Source organism: Myxocyprinus asiaticus, chromosome 23, assembly GCF_019703515.2.
Source record: "Myxocyprinus asiaticus isolate MX2 ecotype Aquarium Trade chromosome 23, UBuf_Myxa_2, whole genome shotgun sequence".
NCBI lineage: Eukaryota > Metazoa > Chordata > Actinopteri > Cypriniformes > Catostomidae > Myxocyprinus > Myxocyprinus asiaticus.
In genome coordinates this window covers 34,064,854-34,089,023 of record NC_059366.1, presented here as the reverse complement: position 1 = coordinate 34,089,023, position 24,170 = coordinate 34,064,854, and the positions used below count along the sequence as shown (strand labels likewise).

At 38.6% G+C, this 24,170-nt stretch overlaps 1 protein-coding gene across 2 annotated transcripts in view; it reads left to right on the top strand.

Moving 5' to 3' along the window:
• The window catches only part of kif16bb (kinesin family member 16Bb), a 78,815-nt gene extending 55,228 nt beyond the window's left edge, over nt 1-23,587 (top strand). For both annotated transcript variants that reach the window (XM_051651948.1, XM_051651947.1), the window contains exons 19-20: nt 11,793-11,880; nt 19,015-23,587. In XM_051651948.1, coding sequence (XP_051507908.1) covers nt 11,793-11,880; nt 19,015-21,123 — 2,197 coding nt within the window. In that variant the 3' untranslated portion in view covers nt 21,124-23,587. The remainder of the gene's footprint in view (nt 1-11,792; nt 11,881-19,014) is intronic.
• Nucleotides 23,588-24,170: the final 583 nt, after the last annotated feature.

Here is a 24,170-nt window from a genome sequence, read left to right as displayed (position 1 = left end):
GCACGTGCACACTGCACAGCAACTTTGCATTTGACAGCCTAACACACTTCCAAATACAGAGATAAGGTGCAGTTTACTCTTACTGTACAAAACTAATTATCTAAATTCTTTCTACTCTGAAAATACTGTAACTGAACTAAGAATCCATTCAGGACTTTTAAACGCTGTGAAATAGCGAAGGTAGCCATTAATAAAGCATGATCTTGCTTTTTTTTTATTCAGCAGTATATATGATTGGGCCTTTGGAATATTGTTCACGTTTTACACCGTAAAAACTGGTTTCCAAACTTCTCTAATTGACAGATTTGTCCAAATCTGACAAGTGTCCTTAAAGTGATAGCACAGCCATGAATGTATATTATGTCATCATTTCCCCACCCTTATGTTGTTCCAAACCTGTGTGACTTTCTGTATTTTGTGGAACCCAAAAGATGTTAGACAGAATGTTAGAGACTGACTATGGAGGAAAAAACATGCAGTTAAAGTAAATGGTGACTATAAAGTCTAAACATACTGTCTGACATCTCCTTAATTGTTTCATTAAAGAAAGTAGTCATACAGGTTTGAAACAACATGAGGGTGAATTACAATAATAATTATTATTATTATTATGTAATACATGTTAAATGTATATTATGTAATGGAATATTGGAGATTAAACGTCCATTTCGTTACATATGAATGTAACTACTTACTCGCTACTTGAGTATTCTTTTAATTGGATACTTACTCAAGTAATTATTAACATCACTACTTTTACTTCTACTTGAGTAATTTTTTTCCAAGTAATTGTACTTGTACAGTTTTGGCTGCTCTACCCACCTCTGGTAATAATCCAGCTGAAAACGAATGTGATCACAAACTAAGGGTTGAATAAAAATAAACTGCACAAATCATTTTAATTTCAGGTCTGCTTCTCTGCAAAACTCAGGTCAAATCAAGTCTATATTAATGCATTAAATCTGGTTAACAAATCAGTGACTTAAAAACACTGGATGAATTAACCTTTACCTGTAATATTCTACTTTTATATTTCCCTGTTGTCATTTTTGGAAAGGAAATGAACTGGGCTGCCCTTTCACTCACGGAGCCAGTTTCAGATGAAAAGCATTAGTCCCCGACCGATATATCGGTCGGCCGATATTAGCCTTTCACCGATATATCGGTATCGACATATATATTTACAGATATGTGCAGAGGTGAAAACTTTTTTCAGAACATATAATGCAGAAAACATTTGGACAAAGTTTGTCCAGAAGAGTGCGCTCCGACTCCACTGTTTAAAGAGCTGACTCTGAGCTGACGGTGGCTCTGCAGACAGGGCGGAGTTAAGCGGTGCGTTAAGCGGTGCGGTGTTAACCGGTGCGGAGTTAAGCGGTGTCTTCATGGTAAGTTGCTAACTAGTTTGTGAAATACATACGGGAAAGTTAATATACAATGACCCCATCATTTTCCCTTGTCAATATAACTAATATAACGTTAACCCTGTACCTGACAACCATGTCACTCCTGTTTATCACAACTGTTTGCTGTTAGCCAGCTATAGTTTGTCAGTGCAGTCAGTAATGTAGCAGATTGAAAGGTAAGCATCAGAGCATCTTTTTGCAGCTCAGCAGACAACATTGTGGTGGTGGATTGTGTCTGTTGAGTGTTGATTTCACGCTATGTTGTTACCTAGTTGGTAAGACACAATACTGGAAAGTAAATAAAGTCCATCTTTTACACTCCATGATACTAAACAGTACTGATGATTATTTAGCTATTTATTTTACTTGTATTTATTCTTTATTTTCTCAGTGTTCATTTCTAGAATTTGTTGACAATGTATAATAATAATAATGTCAAATATTCTTTGATAAAAATATTTGTTTAAGAAAGCAGTCTTCTGAGTACCTTTGCAAAATTGGTGAACAATCCACATAGAAAAGGTCTGTTTTCATTCCAGCTCAAAAATTTACTATATCGGCCACCATATCTGTAATCGGTGAATTTTCCACCTCTAAAATCGATATCGGTCTCAAATATCCCATATCGGTCGGGCTCTAAAAAGCACGTAAATGCGTATTTGCGAGACTGCGGGTGCGGAATCCGTCCACCCGTCTTCCACCGTCCACCGGCAGCTGCTATTAGTGGTGGGTCGCAGTATATTGTGCTCTGGGAGCCCAAGCATCAGCAAGCCCAAAAACGCGACTGTACTCGGGAGACAAGTTCAAAAATCTTCCCATATAAGAAACATCATGAAAAAGTAAGCCCAAAGGGGCTTATAATAAGCGTACATGGGAACACTGGTGAGGACCTACAGAGCTAAGATATTCTTCTAAAAATCTAAATGATTTGTGTTCTACAGAAGAAAGAAAGTAACACATCTGGAATGGCATGAGGGTGTCTTTTTGTGGTTCTTCTATAACACTTTCAGCCCACATGTCAACTTGCATGCTCTTTAAGACTAATAGGTTTTCCCCATTCTAGTAGATAGCTTTGCTTGCATGCCTATTACCTTCATAGAAAATAGCTGCCCGGGAGCATTACAAATATTGCATCCGAGTGAACTAACTTACCTTTAGGGGTGTTTGGTCACACCCATACTCTAATAACTAAGACAGGCTGTGCAAGTACTGTATGTGAAAAGATTACTGCAAAAGACATGAAAATGTGAGGGACATTCTAAACCTTTTAAAATAACGTCAACAATTAACTTATCATATTCTTTTTGTATTCTGATAATAGCTTATGCTTTTATCGTTAAGCGTGCCAATTGATTCCCTTCCACATGCCAATATAATTTAAGGTTGGGGACCCCTGGGGGGATGTCTTGATGGGAGAGCAAGAACGAAAGACAATCGAGAGGATCCGGTGTCCAGCTGCGGAGGGTGGCAGTGAGACATCCCTGATCATTGCCCCACCACCAGGAGATGTTCTGGGATTAATGGGGCGAAACACCCATGATAGGTGGCTCCCAGTTGATGACCCCGTAGCTGGACAACAGAAGGCACCGGCGGAGGTGCGGCAGGCAGTAATGCCCAGCATGTTTAGACATTTACCTGTGCATCGGAGTAGACATTTTTTTACAGTGCTGAAAGTGTTGTTTTTCCAATTACTTAAGTTTGGCTTCTGTTAAACTGAAAGTCCATGTGTTTGTGTATGAAATAGATGAATTGCCATGAATAGAACCGTGTTTCACTTGGATTACCAGTGCGTGTTGCTTGATAAATAATAATTGGAAACAGGACACTAACAATTGATCCGTTATGTCAATAGATCACTTGGGAGTAGAGATCTCTTATGTATTGGGGTGGTGTGACATCACGGTTAAACATCTGTGCTTTTAAATAAGAGGTTACTTGTTTGAAATTGTTAATATGCAAAGTCAACTTTAAGTAAGCCATTTGTAGGTTTATGATGAGGTGACCAAGTGATAGTAGTAGCATGAATAAACTCAGATAGACATTGTCATTGGCCTGGTTTATATATATATATATATATATATAAGTAAAGAAGCAGGGCTGTTATTGTTTTCATCCATACTTTGATGAGTATATGGAATGTAGTATGTTCATTTGGGAATATTATTATTTTTTTCCCGAACCTTGAGGCGAATGGGCTAAAACAGCAGAAGACCACATCAGATTTTTTATTTCTTGTATTGCATTTTGGTGTCTTAGCACCTAAGCAATTTTTAGGCTTTTTTTTGTAATATAGTATGAGATTTTTCCGCATGTATCTTTGGAATACACTCAGATTCATACCCATTTATATTGTACTGTACTCTTTCAATGTTGAATTCTCAGTTGAACATTTCTATTGTAATTTAAACCTAATTTCACCACAATCCAAAGTATTTCAGATTTGCTTAACCTGATTCCAGTTTAAAAAAAAAGAAAAAGAAAATAGATAACACTGTGACAGTGACAAGTGTGTGCTAAGCTGGTACGATGATAATGAAGATAACAATCTTTAATTGTTTTGTGAGTCCCAGTGGGTATACGAGAGTAGGAAAAAAAGACATTAGATAGAGATGTAGAGAGTATACAGCCTCAGCAGGAGCTACAACTACAAAAGACGCTGGAAGCCTGTCACCCAGAATCTGACTCTGTAAACTCACAGACAGGCCACAGAGTGGAGGAGAGCATGTATAGTTAGGTGATTGTACAGACGATGGAGCAAAAGGAGCCACATTAGAAATAAAAAAAATATAGGTCTGAAAATAGGTCAAGAATTGTTGTTTGGATAAGAAAAGAATGCATAATACTGTACATTGGGTATATTATTAGTATCAATTATTAAACTCTATGAAGCAAAAACATTGAATTTTTATTTTGAAATCAATGCATCATGTTTTTACATCCCTAGTTGTTAAATTGCCATTTTTGTAGAAATTAATAAGTTTGCTTTTGTGGCCTGCATAGAATTAATTTTATTTACCTTTGTGTCAGACATGCTCTTAGTAGATGCTCAAGTATAAGCCAACACCCTTCTATTGTTTTGTCACTTGGGGTGTATGTAATATTTTTCAGGGTTTTGACTTGCACATGCTCTGCTATCCAACAAGTTGTGCACACAGCTCCTTTAAATCTTTGGCTTTGTGGCCAAAATCTTGTTGAGCTTGACTGAAAGTCATTGGTTTCCCACCAAGCTCCTTTTCTGTCCCTGTGCGAACAGTCTGAGAATGAAGTGCTTGTATGTTAATCCTCAAATCTACATGTACACATTCTATTTTATTTCACAGCTAGCTGAGTGATATGGACCTATGAAAGGCACTAGTTGTTAACATATTGGATTACTTCACACATGCACTAAGATGTTAGGTCTAATTAATGAGCTTGTTAATTAATTAAGGAGAGAATCATGTTTGTTGAGTTTTCCAATTACCTGTAATTAAAAGTTGATGCCCGCACAAGGGAAACCATCAGAAAAAAAAATAAATTCTGTGCAGTTGTATAACAAAATGACATACTGAAGAAGGCTGTGAAGCCGAAACGTCTGTGTTCTCCTGTACTATGAGATATGAATAAAATATAAGAAATCGAGAAAAAGGATTGCGGATCATCTTGCTTTTGAGACTGTTAAATATTTTTTGTGGATCTATGCACCCTGAACTGTTAGAGTGCAGTGATTCCATTTCTTTCGTAGTTGAACTCTCTAATCACTAGCTGCCACCAAAATGTATTTTAAGACCATCAGTGAATCAACAGTTACAACAGCGAAAACGTTCACTTACAGCACCGGAGACAAGTCTAGAATCCTGATCCCTGGAGATGTATTTGATCGAATCACCCCAGAAAAAGAGTCATTGAACTAGTTGGAAGAGAAACTCAAGAAATTCCATCAAAAACACATTCGCTTTGAACTTCATGCTAAAACCTTGAGTGAATATTATTGCAGTGGAAGAATACCAAGAGGGTTACATATGGAAAAAGCCCCCACAATTGGTAGAGATAATTAAAACTTCTGCCAAAGGTGGAGTGAGATCCTTAACCATTGCTCTATGGACTTGATGCTTTTGATTATTGAATTTTCCACTAAAGAATTGTCCACCATTGAGAATTCTCTCAGTGAATGTGAAAAAGAAATTCAAACAAATTACGATCTCCGCAAGCTGAAAGAGTTCCTTTTTTGGAACCAACTTGGAAATCAGATCGTACAAAAACAAGAAAACGAAACCAACAAGAAGAGGGTCAAGGGGGTGGAAGACATAGCAGGTAAATTCGATCTAGTTCATTAATACAGTTGAAGTGGACAATGAAAAGGACAATGTAGTGTTTACATTTTTTTTTTTTTTTTTTGTCAGAGTTTTTTTTTGTTCTTTTAACAGTGATACAGAATAAGAGAGAACATCCCCAATCCCACCCCAACAGAGCATCAGATGTTGCCACACATATATACCCATAAATGCGTGCATACATAAAACGAAACAAGGCAAACAAACTTGTTTGAGACATAAAATTTACAGGCATTATTTCACTCTTTTGTAAATTTATTTTAAATCCAGAAATTTGGCCAAACACATATAATAGTTTGAGTAATTTTGGGAGGCTAGTAGGAGGATCATATATATATAAGCATGTCATTAGCATATAAAGATACCCTATGCTCGATATCTCCTCTATATATACCTTTGATGTTGGCCTCATCTCGTAATACAATTGCCAAAAGCTCAATTGCCAGGGCAAACAGCAAAGAAGATAAGGGACAACTGTCTAGTACCTCTGAAATAAGGAGATATATTATTATTTGTATGGACTGCTGCTGAAGGAGAGAAAAATATTGTTTTAATCCACTGAATAAATCTTGGACCAAAGCCAAATTGTTCTAGTGCATAAAAAGGTAATCCCACTCCACGTGTTCAAAGGCTTTCTCAGCATCCAATGATATCACTATCTAAGGAGTATCGTGGAGTGGGATCATAAAGGACATTAAAGAGTTGACGAATGTTGAAAAATTATTGCCAATTCTTTATAAACCCCATCTGATCATCAGATATTACAGACGGTAAAATGGTTTCTAATCTATGAGCCAACATTTTAGCCAGTAATTTGCTGTCTACATTTATAAATGAGATGGGCCGGTATGAGCCACATTCAAGGGGATTTTTATCCTTTTTTTAAATTAGTGATATGACTTCCTGCTGCATCATCGGGGGCAGTGATCCAGAGGAAAATTATTCTTCAAATACTGATAATAAAGTAGGAGCTAGGTTTCCTGTAAACTTCTTAAAAAATTCACCTGGAAAGCCATCAGGCCCAGGGGCTTTACAGTTTTGCATAGATTTCACTGTAGCACTAAACTCTTCAATAGAGAATGGTTCCTCTAAAATGTCTGTCATTCCCTCTTCAACTTTGGGTGTATTTATAGTACTAAAAAGGATTCAAACAGAGACTCCATAATAAGTGATTCTGAGATATATAAATCAGAGTAAAAATTCTGAAAGCATTTATTAATCCGAGAGTGGCTCACCTGTTTGACACCCGAGCTATCATTTATTTTGGGAATGGACTGACACGTAGTTTTCTGCCGTAACTGACTTGCAAGCATTTTCCCAGTTGTGTCACCAAATGCATATGATTTGTGCCATGTTTTATTCATAAGGTTTTCAATTTCGCTTAATGGATGGAAGATTCAATTCTGTTTGAAGGATGAGTCTTTTCCTAGAAAGCTACAGCGTCGGAGAATGGGACAGCGTTGCGTCCAAGTGTAGAATATCACTAGTAAGTTTCACTAGATGGGCTGTTTGATTTCTCTTCAAGTTAGCATTGTATGATATAATCTGCCCTTTTAAATAAGCTTTCATTGACTCCCATACCACAGAAGGCATACCTGGGGTCTGATTATGTTCTAGAAAGACAGATATTTAATTTTCAAAATTTTCATCGGAAAGCAAAAGAGTGTTCAAACGCCATGGACAGTACTCGGTATATGAGTTCGGGAGATGTAATGTCATTAATAAGGGGGCATGATCAGAGATAACTACGGCATGATAGTCACAATCACTGATCAGCAAGAGGAAATGTTTATCTGTAACAAAAATAATCTATCCGCAAAAATGTTTTGTAAACGGGTGAAAAAAAAGAGTAACTTCTAGAGGTAGGATTGTGAAATCGCCAGGCGTCCGATACCCCATATGTATCTAAGAAGAGTTTGAGTTAGCTGATTTAGTTGGGATCGCATTAGTGGACGAGCTGCGATCTAAGAGATATAACATGCAGTTCATGTCCCCGCCAAGAATTAGGTGATGTGTATGAGAGAAAAAAGCGGTAAAAAAAATTGTCATCCCAATTTGTCGCATACACGTTGGCTAGGATGAGAGGTGTATCATAGAATCTACCCACTGCTATGACATACCGGCCTACAGAATCTGCATCTAGCAATGACAATACAAAAGGAAAATTTTTATCAGAAGAACTGTACCCCTTGAATTAGCACTAAAATTAGAATGATAAACCTGATCTACCCAACCCCCTTTCATTCTGAAAAGATCAGATGGCCATAAATGTGTTTCCTGAAGAAACGCGATCCCTACTTTGAGTTGACTCAGATGTGAAAGTACCTTCCTGCATTTGACAGGTTGGTTTAATGATTTTACATTCCAACTTGCAAATGTTACTTGGCAATCTGTTGAGCTAATGAAACTGTGTATTAGCCATGTTTTGATTCATTATAACTTATTGTGTATTTGAACCTCCAAAATAATAGAAATAATAAAAAACCCTCCAAAAATTCACAGATTCAGCAAGAACAGTCAAAAAGAAAAACGCAAACTCCTGATGCACTAAATTTCCCACCCTCATCACCTGTTGAACTGGTGATCAACAACCCCATCGTGAACATCCACACATCAAAGTGCTTTTTAAAGGGGAACCCTAGTCTTACAGGTTACTCTGCTGAAAACATAACCAAATTAAAGAGGCACTCTTGTAAATATGCTGTCATAAATCTGGCTGAAATTATATAATGTCTCTTATTATCTTGACAATCTTAGTTTTCTTACCCATAGTATAGTACTCAAAGAATTGCGTCAAGTATACAGTCATGTCCAGTTAGTTATCCATCATTAAACCTGTCCATCACTGCTCAATGCAGTAGTTGACTAAACGTGTGCCATTGCCTCTGCTGAATCCATGAACTCTCTTTTGATACCGTCATGCATGATACGGAGTCTGGCTGGATGGAAAATGCCATAACGGATCCCCTCTCGTCCTCTAAGTTTCTTGACCTCATTGAAAGCAGACCTTGTCTGTATCACACTGGCAGGGTAATCTGGAAATATTAATATTCTTGTTCCTTTGTACTTTCCCTGGCCCGGCAAAGTAACTGCACGCAGTCTTGATTATAGTGCACTTTAGCCACTATTACTCAAGGTTTGCCACCAAATTGTCTCAGCTGAAGACCACGATACAACCCGTCAATCAGCACTTCTCTGTCCATGTTTAGAACCTCCTTTAGCAATTTTGAAACAAACACTGGAGAACTCATGCCTGGTCCTTCCGATACATCCATATCCATGCATTTTTCCTGTATGTTGGCAATCTTTGATTCCATCTTGCGTATCACCTTTTGCAGGCCTGTCAATTCATCTGAGCAAGCCGAGAGGCCCTGCTCCACCTCTCTCACCGTATTTTTTGTAGATTTGAACTCCAATCTAAGTAATTCAATACCGGCAACCACCTCAGTTTTGATAGCCTGCAGTTTGGACTTTATATCGAATTCTCCAGCAAGTGTAGTCTTAATCTCTGACTGCAAGAATGAAACAATATCCGCCTTCAGCGAGGTGATGAATTGCCTGTTCGTCCGCCATATTTGCCTGTTTGCTTGACTTCGAATCCTCACTGCTGGACATGTCCACACTCTTTCTTTGATAGGCATATTGACGCAGTCTTCTAGCCATTTATGTCCACAAAAAATCGAGTTATTCAGTGACAAAACAGAGACAGTAAGTTTGAAAAATGTCACTCCATAATATGAGCAGAAAGTGCCAAAATATGCACTTTTTAACTTAACTTTCAGCAGAGCTCACCAAAATCCTATCTTCTCCATGGCTTGCTCACTAGCGCCCCCAGTGTTTAATTTTTTAGAGAAAAGGGCTAATCTCTATTATTAAACAAAGTTCTTTCTTTCATTCCTTCCCCTATTACTAACCAATTTTTGGTCAAAGTAGAACTGTTTAAATTTATGAGATAGATTAAATTAAGTCTTTTTTTGGACCATCGCAAATTGCAGGAATTTACAGTTCCTCTAAGGTGTTTAAACCTAAAAGCACATTCACTCCGCAAACAACTAATCGCTCGGTTAATATCTTTTGCAGATTGGTGGAAAATGACATGGAGGATTTATTAAAAAGTGAAAACACTTCATTTAAAAGAGATAATTTAGGGAGAAATCAGAAACATGCATTACAAGAGCTAGCTCAAGATGAATCTATTGTTATTCAAAAAGCAGACAAAGGAGGGGTTATAGTGATACAAGATAAATACAAATATGTAAAGAAGGTTAAAGGTATGTTAAAGGATGAGAGATGTTACACTAAATTATTGTTCAATCCAACATCTAATTATAAATCAGAACTTGATACATTATTGAATAAAGCTGTCAAAAATAAATGGATAAACAAGAAGGAATTTAAGTTCTTGATAAACGATCACCCAGTGATACCAATGTTGTATGCTCTTCCGAAAATTCACAAATGCAGTATTGTTCCTCCATACCGCCTAATAGTTTCGAGTATTGGTTCTTTAACAGAGAAGGTTTCTCAATTTGTTGATTATCAATTGCAACCTTATGTAAAAAGTCTTCCATCATTTATAAAAGGCACTACTGATGTTTTTGACTGAAATACAATCGGTACATTTAGAAACAAAAGATTGGCTGGTAACGTTAGATGTCTCCTCATTATATATGTCCATTCCCCATAAAGAAGGTTTGGAATCAATTGAATTCTTTATAACATCTGATAGATCAGTAAAGTTCATTACAGAACCAACCAAGTTTTTTTTGATGAAGAATTATTTTCTATTTGAAAATGATTTTTATGTACATATACATGGAACCACCACGGGAACACCATTAGCTCCAAATTAAGAAAATATTTTTATGGGGAAATTTGAGTCGAATTGTGTTCACAACAACGTTTAAACGAAGATTTTGTAAGAACTGTAAGATTAATGACTAATGTCTTTGAAGTTCATCCTGGATTAACTGCAGAAGTTCAAATAGATGCATTGTCCTTTGTTAGTTGGCTGATGAAGGCTTTTGTTGGCAATTAATTGATAGTCTCTGTAGTCCATCAATAGACCGAGGTGATGCAGGCAGAGATCAGTGAGGTGCATCGCAGTTCAACCGGCCGGTAATTTCGGTGAGGTCTATCCTAAATCCAAGGTTTAGGCAATGGCATATGATGTATTCCATGTCTTATGGTTGGAGTTGGCACCAGTTCATACTCTGAAGTCCATCGTAATAGAATGAAGTGATATAGGTGGTGATATTGATTTATGAATGGCATTTGTTGCATGATGTGTCAGATCGCCATTTATTTTCGTCAAATATGACGATTTTATAGTGGCTCATATCCTGTGATGGGGTAAACTGTATGTTTGCATCTAATATGATTGTATTAATATGTACTCAGTCCTATCTGGTGAACTCTGTATGTGATTCTAGGTGGTGATATGGACCTATGAAAGGCACTAGTTGCCACTTTACACATGCACTAAGATTTCCGGTCTAATTAATGAGCTTGAGTAATTAAGGAGAAAATATTGTTTGTTGAGTGTTCCAATTACCTGTAATTAGAAGTTGATGCCCACACCAGGGAAACCATCAGACTTAATAAAAAAAAATAAATTGCAGTTGTATAACAAAATTACATAATGAAGAAGGCAGTGAGGCTAAACCTTCTGTGTTCTCCTGTACTACAAGGTATGAATAAAATATAAGAAATTGAGAAAAAGGAGTGTGGATCAGCTATCTGAGTGGCCTTAATCGCATCCACACATTTGGGCCCTTCAAATCTAATATTCGTTCTTGGAGATGCTGGCATTGTGCAGTTTAAAGTCTTTTGCCTTGGCTGTTGGAAGTCTCTTGTGTCGTAACCATAGCAAAAATAGTTAAATTCTCTTCAAAACAAAGACTACGACAGTATGGTTTTGAATAGAAACCTAATTGTTCTGCTCGTTTGTGGCCATGCTCCAGTGTAAATATCATCAAGATGAAATGTGCTTTTTTGTCTCTAATCCTCATCATATAATTACAAATTCTATTTCGGTGGGTCATCTAAAATTATGTAATGTTTTTCCTTACAGCTCAACAAATAATTCTAACCAACCTGAAGACACCACAGAAGCTTTAAAAATAAGTTGTATGCCCCATCTTTCAGGAGACACTAAGAGGGTAAGCATGCGTTTAGGTACAGTAATAAATGGTAGTGTGGAGGCTCTCTTTACTGAAAGAATTATATTTGTGAATGAGCTTCATTTAAAAAAAAAACAAACAAAAAAAAAAACAGTTGGGTTGGTTTACATTTGTTTCCAGAACCTTACATACAGTTGGCCCAAAAAGTATTTTGATACTTCTTGAAAGCACTTATGTCACACTTATGCAATGTTTACCGAATCTGTGGCACGGGTTGGGGGCAGAGGTAGGACCCAAACACAGTAAAAACAAGGTAATTTATTAAAATAAAAAAATAAAAGCAATGCCAACATAAAAACTCCCACGAGGGGGAAAACAACAAAAACTAACCCGTAGGGGAAAACGGGACTCCAGGCTGGGGTAGAGGGAAAACGGGGAATCAGGACGGACCGGACCAGGCTATGGGAACAGGATCGACTGGAACACAGAAACACATAGGCTACAGGACCGACTGGAGAACAAGATGAACTGGCACTGGACAGCCCACACAAGGAGACTAAAATAGGGAGAGATATCAAGCGGGTTAACAGACAGGGCAGGTGTGACTAATGAAACAATAATGCGCAAAAAAGGAGGCGGGGTTTGATGTCAGACACAGAAACACGATACAGAAAAAATAACAAAGCCGCATGTTCTCAAGACAGCAAACACCCGAATGACATGAGCGCACATGGCCAAGACAATGAGGCGATATACTCTAATGCCAGTCGACAAACAAGATGAGAGTATGCGTAGCAACACTAAACAAAGCGATGCCACGCATTCTCACACAAAACAAAACCTGAGTGTACATCGTGAGGCAAATGCCACGAGATGCATGCAACAGGCGACAAAACGAGACAGGACACTTGTGTGAGAGTTCGGCCACACACGCACCCAATACCGAAGTGACTGAACCTCAGCACAACATGAAGACCGCCCACGAGAGACAGTCATAAAGACAGACATAAGTTATTGATGCGAGTGCACGCAGCCAGATGACACAAGCGCAATGCACACATGTCAATAACAGACAGACAAGTAGTGTGGATGTCCGGGTCCCGACACAGACCGGAACTGAACTAAACAGGAAGTCAGGACCCAGACACCATACTCCAGACATGAAACACAACAGACAGAAGAGCGCGCGCGCTCACACAGAGACGTGGGCGTATAATGCCATGGTCTCGTCAGACCAAAACCCAGACTGACAAAGTGAAGGGAACCGTGACAAATCTGTGTTCGTTTAAAGGCATTGATTTTGCTACATTTATGCCTCTCATCCACACTGCGGGTTTCCCTTAATGAAAATGGAGCATTTTGAAAACACTCTCCATTACCACATACTTTGGAAAACAACCTGACCAGCTAAAAAGTGCCTAAACCCCTTTAGAATAACCATACAGACCAAACAGATCAGGCTGGGAGACTAATCAACCAGATTTGGTAAGGTAAATGCCACTTGGTTTGATATTTTGTTATACAGTATAACAGAGTTTCCCAACCTTTTTTCTGCCACGGCACACTTTTTACGACTAAAAAAATTCTACGGCACACTACTATCCCACATAGGCTAACCATCGTCAATATTTTTCCTTTTCAAGAACTTGTCCATGTTTTCTGTCCTTTTTCTGTTAGTAGCATGTTTACTTTTAATGTCTGAAATTCGGCTATGCAAAAAAAACAAAAAAACAAAAACAAAAAACAAGTCACATAGGTAGGCTACGCTGTGTGAGGTCACAGGTGGCAAGAGTGCTAAATGGGTAATGAAAAAACAAATTTGCTTCTTTTCTAATTTGTAGATTTGTTCTTACAATGTCACAACAAATTACAGGGATGCAAACTCATGAGGGGCGAAAAAGGTAAGACAATCACTGGTCCACGAAAACATTTTCTGGGGATATTTTTTTTAAAGAATAAGCTAAAAGCACCAATTCCAGCTATTTTAGTGATTCAAGTTTATTCAAATTTACAATTGTGCAGAATTAGCTGCAAAATAAAGAGTATTTTGGTGAGGCTTGCTTCTGTTTCACAAATTTGTTCAATTTTATTAACTGATTAGTTCAGTGTCCCCTTCTGGAAATGTCACTAGGTGAGGACAAATGAGTGTCTTATGTGCTATGATTGAGTCATTGAATTGTTTTGAGTCATTCATGACTGAAATCTACCAAGAGACTTTATAGTGTGTAAGCATTAAAAGAACAAAGTAGATCTATAGTCTTCCTTAAGTCTGAGCATTATTTTTCATACAAAAAGACAACAATAATAGTCTAATTATAGTGAGTTTCAATAACGTCCTTACCTTCTCCTTTATTAAAACTTGCATGGCTACAAATCTATTGACTTCAGAATAAGAATTATAAACACAAAGCAGATCTATGGTATCATTTTCCAACAGTAGTCTATTTAAATTGCTGAGCATGTCTTTTATCAGAAAATACCACAGTAATAGACAAATAATAATAATTTTGAGTTTCAGTAATGTTCTTTCGTCATTGTAAAGCACATTTCACATGAGTTGAGTCAAGGCGTCAACGCTCCGTTCAATGCCAGCGTCAAGCGCTGCATTGCCCTCCACATGACGAGTTGCAGAAAGCGTCACAGAGGGGCGATTTTATGAGTTTGCCACGTAAAAAAGCAGGAGGTGTGCACAATAAACATTGAAAACATGTATATGGAAGAGAAAAAAGCTTGCAGTTGCTTTGATAGCAGAAAGTAATAAAAGGACTCGTTTATGTTTAGGTCTAAGTGTTTTCTTGGTGAATTTAAATTAGTTCAATAACTGGGGTCTCTGATATTCCTAAACGATAAGGTAATATTTCATTAAAAGAAATTATGAGACATTCAGTGTCTCTTCACAAATTTGGACAGTTTTTAAATATTTTATGTTGCTTAGTACTCTCAAAGACATTATTGGTGAAGCAAAAACGTGTGTGAAAAACACTTTGGTGTAAAGTGACGTCATTTCATAGACTTCAGTGTATTCTGCAGTGCTGACGCGAGTCATGTGAAAGACCCTAAATGCGTATAAATATCAGTCACTTTTGCACATTAATCATTGCTCTTCACAATCACAAAAGTGACTGATTATGGTTTCAAAACGGTGAATTTCTCCAAAAGGTGAAGAGTTTCAGTTCAGTCCCTTAGTCTGGTAGACCGTTGGGGCACCACACAAAACCGAACAACCAGCTTCCTCCATTTTCTCGATTCTCAGGCTTTCTCAGGGAGTTGCTCAATGTCAAGCCTGTCTACTCTTGGATGTTGTCTTCCCACCTCTTTCTCTGCCTGCCTCTCTTTCTTTTCCCTTGTACGGTGCCTTGCAGGATTGTCTTGGAATGTCCTGATGATCTAGAGACATGCCCGTACCACTGCAGTTTGCGTTTTTTCACAGTGGTCAGGAGGTCCTCATGCCTCATCCTTTGCCGTATCTCTTCATTTGTGACATGATCTTTGTATGAGACGCCAAGGATCTTTCGGAAGCATCTCATCTCTGTGGCCTTAATCCTTTTCTCTAAGTCAGCGGTTATGCTCCATGATTCACAGGCATAGAGGAATATGGAGATCACTAGTGAATGCATCAGTCTGATCTTTGAGCTGAGTGCAATGTTCTTGTCACTCCAGATGGGCTTCAGTTTTGTCAGCGCTGCTGTTGTCTTCGCTATCCTGGAGAGTACTTCAGGCTTCGATCCTTCATCTGTTACAATTGCCCCCAAATACTTAAAGCTGTGGACAATTTCCAGCTTTGTACCATTGACCCTGATGTTAGAGCTGAATCCCTTGGTGTTGTTGGTCATCAACTTGGTCTTCTCTGCACTGATCTCCATGCCGTAGGCTGTAGAGGTTTTGTCGAGGCTCTCTACTAAGCTTGCAAGCTCTTGTTCTTTTCCAGCTAGTCCATCAATGTCGTCGGCAAAACGTAAGTTGGTGATTGTTCTGCCTCCGATACTGACTTCATGCTTTTCCAGTGCAGTCATGATTCTTTCCAGAAAGATGTTGAAGAGTGTGGGAGAGAGCAGACAGCCTTGTCTGACTCCGATTGTTGTTCTGAACCAGTCCCCTTTGCTGCCGTTGAAATATACTGCACTGGTGGCCTTGTCGTAGAGGTGCTCTATTGCTGTGGTGAGGTTAGCATTGATGTTGTACAGTCTCATGGTCGCCCACAAGGCTGCATGCCATACTCTGTCAGATGCCTTCTTGAAGTCCACAAAGACATGGTAGAGATCTTGCTGGTGTTGGAGGTACTTCTCGCATAATATCCTGAGGTTGAAGATCTGCTCTGTTGTGCTGCGCCCTGCTCTGAAACCTGCCTGCTCTTCAGCAATGATCTTTTCAGCCTGAGGCTTTAGTCTGTTCAGCAGTATCCTCAACATGACTTTGCTTGGATGGCTTATAAGGCTGATTGTACGGTAGTTTTGACACTGTTGTAAGTTGCCTTTCTTAGGGAGGGTGGTGATCAGTGATTGGGTCCACGGTGTTGGCCATTCTCCTGTTTGCCAGATATTGTTACAGATGTTAGTGAGGGCGCTAATTGTGACTTCTTCCCCTGCTTGGATCAGTTCTGTTGTCCACTCCTGCTGACTTACCATTCTTCAGCGATCTCACTGCTGCTTCTACTTCTTCACGTAGGATAGGGTGGTTGTCGTTGTTAGTTGCTGGAGGGACATTTAATACCTCTGGATCTATTTTGGCACGGTGGTTGTAGAGCTCTGCGCAGTACTCTGTCCATCTTTTCAGAATGTCTTGTTCTTCTGTGAGGCAGTTTCCAGATTTGTCCTGTATGGAGGTAACGCGCCCTTGTTTTGTGCTTGTTAGATCTTTGACCAGTTGGTATGCTTTCTTGCTGTTGTTTCTTTTCACATTTCCCTCAGTGTGTTTGCACTGTTCTTCTATCCGGTTCTCCTTTGCTTTTTTCATACTTTTCTTGACTTCCTGGTTGACTGCTTTATACTGCTTTGCCCCTTCTGTATCATTCTTCTTCTTCTTCAGCTCCCCCCCTCTTGTCACAAAAAAATCTTGCAGTTGCTTTGATAGCAGAAAGTAATAATAGGACTCGTTTATGTTTAGGTCTAAGTGTTTTCTTGGTGAATTTAAATTTGTTCAATAACTGGGGTCTCTGATATTCCTAAATGACAAGGTAATATTTAATTAAAAGAAATTATGAGACATTCAATGTCTCTTCACAAATTTGGACAGTTTTTAAATATTTCATGTTGCTTAGTACTCTCAAAAGACATTATTGGTGAAACAAAAACGTGTGTGAAAAACACTTTGGTGTGAAGTGACGTCACTTCATAGATTCAATGTATTCTGCAGCGCTGACGCAAGTCATGTGAAAGACCCTTAACGAGTATAAATATCAGTCACTTTTGCACATTAATCATTGCTCTTCACAATCACAAAAGTGACTGATTATGGTTTCAAAATGGTGAATTTCTCCGAAAGGTGAAGGGTTTGGATCCCTGAAATTATTATTATTTTTTCATGCATTTATTTATTTGGTGGAATTTTATAATTTTCCACGGCACACCTAACAATCTTTCACAGCACACTAGTGTGCCACAGCACAGTGGTTGGGAAACGCTGCAGCAGTATAATACAAAGACATTCATAGATTAAAGGGATAGTTAACCCAAAAATGTTCTGGTTATTTACTCACCATAGTTTTGCAGAACAAATATTACGATTTTTAGAAGAATATCTCCGCTCTGTAGTTCCATACAATGCAAGTGAATGGTAACCAGAACTTTAAATCTTCAAAAAGCACATAAAGGCAGCATAAAAGTAATCCATAAGACTCCAGTGGTTAAATCCATATCTTCTGAAGTGAAATGATAAATGTGGTTTAAAAACATCTGTGATGGCAAGTAAAGGATGAGAGAATTTTCATTTTTGGCTGAACTATTCCTTTAAGTGTGGCTTTAGTATCTAAAAACTTTTTGGGGCACTGTTTCTGTAGTTTTTTTTTTGTTTTGTTTTTTTTTGTCTATATGTTCTATGTGAGTGCAGATGTTTTAGAATACACTTTTTTTGAAAAACAGGTAAGAATGGTCATTGCCTGTAGGGGCCTGAGCTGTTTATATGTTTGCACTTGCAAATTGAAAAATTATGGTGTAAATTTGATTGAAAATACAGTGGTTTTATATTTGTCATGTTATTTGATTTCAGCACATTTTGCTCAGTTGCCTCAGACTGTAGAGTATTAGCAATGCATTGGTTTAGTCTCTAATACTGCTACTATCTGAGATATTAAATCAAGCATTTACATCAAAAGTATAATGTAACCCACTGTGATATCAATGATGAGGAGTGTGTTTTGTTCTCCTGGCTTAGGTTGAACGTTTTATTAAAGTTAAAAGGTATTTAGAATTTAGACAGTGCTGTTGATGTTTGTTTCTTATTAGCACAGAAACATGCTGTTCTTTGATCTCATCCTCTATTTTACATACTTGTACTCACTGCCTTAATAGGCAATATACCTTCCACAGAAAGACTGGTAAGGGATGTATTTTGAGTGTAAAAGGCCCCTTTTTCTTTCTAAGCAAGCACTGTTCTGATTTTGATGTATATATTTTATACCTAGGCTATTATGTGTGTTTTGCATTGCTTTTTGTTATACCCCCTGGAAAGAGAGTGCATCAAAGCAATGGCTTAAGCATATTTCCATTTGTGGAAAAGCAGCTAATGCAAATAGCATGCAGGGGTACCCCTTACACATATAAAGATTTATAGAGTAGGTGTTTCCAACCAATTACTTGCTGCTTTCAGTCCTGGCTCTTCTATTTGTATTGGATAAAGTGTTTAGTCCACTTATTCAGAGACCTGCAAGATAAACAGAAGTGGGAGAAAAAAGAAGGAGAAATTATTTTCACAGCTTGCACAGCCCTCTTTTGAGAAATAAACTTTAGTCTAGAGCAGTTTTCTGTAACAAGTGAAAAACAAATATTTGCTTAAAAAGATTAACTTTTAACAAATGTTTTTTAGAATCTCAAAGTTTTCATGAAAACTATTGTAGAAATTTCAGAACATTATTTTAATAGACTGTTTACACATTTTCAGCATTTAAATATATTAGACAATGTAGTGACCTAATAACTGCATAACTCTTTTTACACTTTTCCCTTTATCTCCCTACAGATATTTTCCACAACTCTTGCTCCTACTGACTTGCTTTATCCCCAACACAAGACAGACAGTAGTTTCCATGGACCTTTAAACTCTCAGTATATTGCTAACACACCCAGTGCACTTAATGAACACTGTGGCACTAACAACCCATCAGGGGTTGCCAAAAGTCTGGGAAAAGAGCTTCCTACAAACCTCATCATCCAGGGGGAGAAGCAGCACTCAGCCTCCCATAAATCAGAAACTGAAGCTCAGCCATTGGACATGACAGAAAAGGAGCCGGAGAGGAGGGAAACAGGGGTGAATGGAGGGCTCTGGGATACTAGTGTATTCGAGGAGTGCTGTAACGGGCCCGCTGGGTTCCTAGATGTCAAGCAGCAGTATCTCTGGCATCCGGTCATAGGCCCAGAAGGGAGCTTGTTAGCCGAGGAATCCCAGATACAGAGAAGGGACTCCTCCATGGAAGAAGGAGCCGCCCTTTTCCCTCGCTTGGGGCACTATTTACACAAACACAGTCCATCCAGCACACTTACCAAAGGAGGCCAATATAGCGAGCACTTTTTATCCAGAACATCTGTTGAGAGCCAAGAAGCCAAAACCCTTCCAAAGGGTAGTGGGTTCAGCTCTAATCTGTGGAGCCTTATAGATAGAATGTCCTGGATGCTGGCTGATGCAGGGCGTGTGCTTACAAACTCCTTGAAGGAACAAAGTGGTCATAGAGGAGAGGGTTGGTACAATCAAATGTGCTCACTGGCAAAGGATCTACCCTTTGTGCAACACATCCATTTTGATTTGACTCATGGGCCACATGTGAACTCTCTGGAGGCAACCCAGATTTTCCACAATCCATCCCTTAAGGACATACTGTCAACAAGGGAACAGAATGTATTGTTGCTTTCCAAACCAGATCCATCAAGATCTAGTGATGCATCTTTGATGGCCTTGGATGCAACTCTCAATTCAGTGACCACCCAGAGAAGTGATGGAATGAAGGTGTGCTGCCAAAGACTCCATTCAGTATCTGAATCCTTGCTCCACCTCCAGAACCTTCCACCTCAACAGCTTCTCTCCTGCCTACACAGTGTTATCCCTGCCCCCTTGCTAATGGAAGAGAGTGTGTTAGCTTTATACTGGCTCGGTGTAGCAACCTGCTCTCAGCCTGAACCACAGTCTGCTGTTATTGTCCTCTTTCATACTCAGCTTTTGGTAGTAACCTTTGACCCTGTACCTGATTCTTCCAGTCCCACACATTCTTTAAATATTTTCTACCAGTTGACCTTTCAGCAATTGCAGGAAATCCACATAGGTTTTGCTGGGCAGACGGTCAGACTGGCGGGCAACATAGAGAACAGCATCGTTACTTTTCACACTTACAATGCAGGCTTGACCCAAGAACTGTCCCAAACCCTACTCAATGCCCTCTGCCCCTCAGAGAAAGGTGTACTGGACCACCCATTGCTGTCAGGTGACCTGGTACGCTTGTCCCTTGACTGGGACTCCCATATTAAGGATTTGCTACTACCCTCTGGTGCACGCCTTACATGTTGCTTCCAGAAAACCCTGGCCAAGTTGGTCTTCCTGTTACATGGCAACATGCAGGGTGAGCGTCCAGCTCTTGCACATGTGCAGTTGCTCCTCTACACTACCGTCAGATTTCTGCGATCCAATTGGGAGCCACACTCTGACCTCCTCAGACCTGATTCACAGGTGGAACCTACAGACTCTGAAGTTTCTAAACTTGTCCAGTTTGTCCTGACTGACACACACCTCTGTCTCTTGTGGGAGGATGCTGTTTACCACCCACCTTCATGTTCAGTAGCTATGGTGGCACGTCAGGCCCAGTTCAGACTGATTGACCTGTGGCAACGTTCAGATGTCCGTTGTGTGCTGGTCAGAGATGGATATGGTAGTATGCGTCTGGATGTGGTTCTGGCTCGTGAGTGGCAGAAATCAGGTGGTACAAGGGGTCACCCTCAACCTCCTGAGGTCTGCCGAGCTCTTGAGGCAGCTGCCCAATCTCCCAGCAACTCCAATTCATCTCCCCGGAATGAAGTGTGGAAATTAACTTTCAGCAGCTCCGCTGAGGCCAGCTTTGTGGTTAATAACTTGTCAAACCTCTGATCAAGGACCTTCCAGCAAAATTATTAACAGCCTGGTGAGGAGAATCTGACAGCAGACTACAAAAGGGCTGAGTGCACCAAAAACATGACATCAGTCAGTACCACTAGGATTTGAGAAATAAAGACATTTTCTAATTAGGGGGCCAAGCAGCAAAGCTGCTGGAACCCTGTTGTAACTGTACTGATTTTAAGGGGGCTAAGCAGCAAAGCTGCTGGAATCCGATTGTAATTGTACTGATTTTCTTCTATTTCTTCTTTTTTTCTGCCCTAAAATTGCCTGTGCATCAGAAACCGTAAGTCGTGGAGACACTAATCTTGGCAGGATGATCCCAAATTCCCCCCCGCCCCCCACTACTCAGGTGCACAAACGCACACCCATCTGACCCTAGGTGGTGCTATAATAAACACTTTTACGTTTTGGCGAAATTTTTTTTCCTCTGATTCCTTGAGTCAAGCTCTACAGAATGTATATCTCTGATTTCATTTCCGTCTATAATTGTTTTCTGCCATTTTTAATTATTTGAAAAAAACAACTTTTTTTAAACTCCTCCTAGACCGTTAGTCCGATCGGTATGCAATTTGGTATACATCATTAAAAGGCCCTCCCGACAAAAAGGTATCAAAAGAATTTTGATATGTCAAATTGTTCCAAAGATATTAACGATAAAATACCTTCGGTTTAATGCAATTTCAGTAATTGATCAATATCTACTCATCGCAAACTCCAAATGTAACCAAACTTGGTGCACATAGTCAACAGAACGTTTAGAAGATGTCTGCAAAGTTTCGTACAATTCTGCCTGTAGGGGGCGCTACAACTAAAAAACTGTCATAACTTTGCAGCTGTTTTAGCTTCAAAGTTCAAATTAAATATTTATCTTCTTTGGTTCAAATGCTAACATATTCGTAGAAAATATATTCGACAATTTAACAAAAATTGCCGCAACTGGCCAATCAAATTTCAGCACCTTATAACTCGTCTTGGTCGAGAGTTATGTAAATTACAGTACACAAGCAGTGTGTCAACTCGAAGCCGCATATAAAATTTTGTGACAGTCGGCCACACGGTGGTGGTATAATTAGCTAATTCGCATTTTTGCTCATAACTCCAGAACTGTATAGGCTACAGTACAAATGTGTAGCTTCTCTGAATCCACCAGTGCCCCACAATGATATGGTCACTTTATTTTCCATTTCCACAATAAACTTTTTTTACAATTTCAATTTAATCGAAAAACCTACTTCTAATCTACAGCCCCTTTTGACAAAAAGTTATCAAAAGAATTTTGATGCATCGAATCATTCCAAAGATATAAGCAAATATGTTTTGGGTGTGGCCTGTAATTACTAATTAGCCTGTATCTTGTGAGCGCAATTTTTAAACTTAATACAATTTGTACACATAAGAGAACACTCTGAGGTAACATGCTGAGTTCCATTCTTTTTTATGCTAGGGGGCGCTATAACTTCCTATGACAATCCTATTTTTGCAACTGTGCTCAAAGTAGGTGAAATGTCCCAAAATAGCTGTCCACAGCATCCACAGGATCTTTATTTTTCTTTATAATTGTCTATTTGTTTGTTACTTTTCCATGAAGTTTTATTTGGCTTGCATTGTGATCAGTTTTCTGAGACAAATTTTTTTTAATCTTTCAGGTTTGCTTATAAATATTACAATTTAAGTAGACCTTATCAGTATAAGTATTATCCATGCTTAATTTCAATGAGCCATAAGACTTTATGATCCTGTGTTGACATTAGTAATGATGCTTAGCTGGCAAATAATATATGAGAACAATGATGGAGGTTGATTCAGAGTAAAATACTCTTATCTATAAATATGCATAATGAGAAAAAAGGACTCAGCCTGACTTTTCTTGTTCAGTCTGTTCAGTTAGAGCAAAAATTTTATGAATGAGATTGCTTCTAATTTGGGTTTGAAATGTTTATCCCTTTAAGTCACCAATAAGCTGTTGTTGCATTTTGTTTCTTCATTCTTAGATATATCTTCCCTATTCTGTCTCTTTGGCTCATTTAAACCATCTTAGGAAGTATCGTATGGCCCTTCATCACAGAATATGCATGTTGCATGCCTGTAGTTGACAGCTGTTATTAGCATCATTTGAACTCATCATAGTGTGGGGAGAAGCCAGGGTCAAGGAGAGATTTTGCTGCTGGGTCACTAAACTTCTTACATCATCCTGTTGCTACCTAACATGCTTTACAGCCCCTTCTGTTCTATACCCTGCTGTGTAAAATATTACTGATGTTGTGTGTGTGTGTGTGTGTGTGTGTGTGTGTGTGTGTGTGTGTGTATGCTTCCTTTAGCTAGTCATGCTTCCTGCTGCAGACTTCAGACCACTGAGGAAGAGCAATAGGAGAAAGACACCCTTCCTCCATACCTTATCTAAAAAGAATGCATCTATCCTGTGTGGAATATTATGGGTGCTTGTAGAGTGCAATCAGCTAGTGCTTTTCTATGACAGAATGCCAGAGAGAGTGGGAGAGAGCTCCTTTTATTAAAAGTACATTATGTGCCTTCTCAAAAAATCAGTGCTTTTCAGGTTTGAAATACTATGTGAAAAGCACCTGCACTAAGGCCCAGACTTCCCATAAAAATTATTTCAAGTAGCATCTCTTATGGCTAACTGTAAGTAATATTATCGGTTTCATCGTGTTTTTTTTTTTTTTTTTTTTTTACATAGAAATAAAATTAGAATAATGATACATCATATCTCATATATATGTATATATTAGTGCTGTCATTTGATCAAAATATCTAATCATGGTTAATTGCATATTTTTTCATAGTTAATCACAATTAACCACATATTTTGAAAGTGCTGAAATTTGACAATTTACACTGTCAAAATTCATGAAAAAATATGGGACAAATGGAAAATGCTAATAAAAAGGAGTGATTAGTAAATTCTATTCACCTCCTACATTGAAAGCACTACAACAACACATAATTTTAAGTTTTACCTTGTGAATAATAACGTGTATATATATATATATATATATAAAAATGTACTCTCATTTTAAATC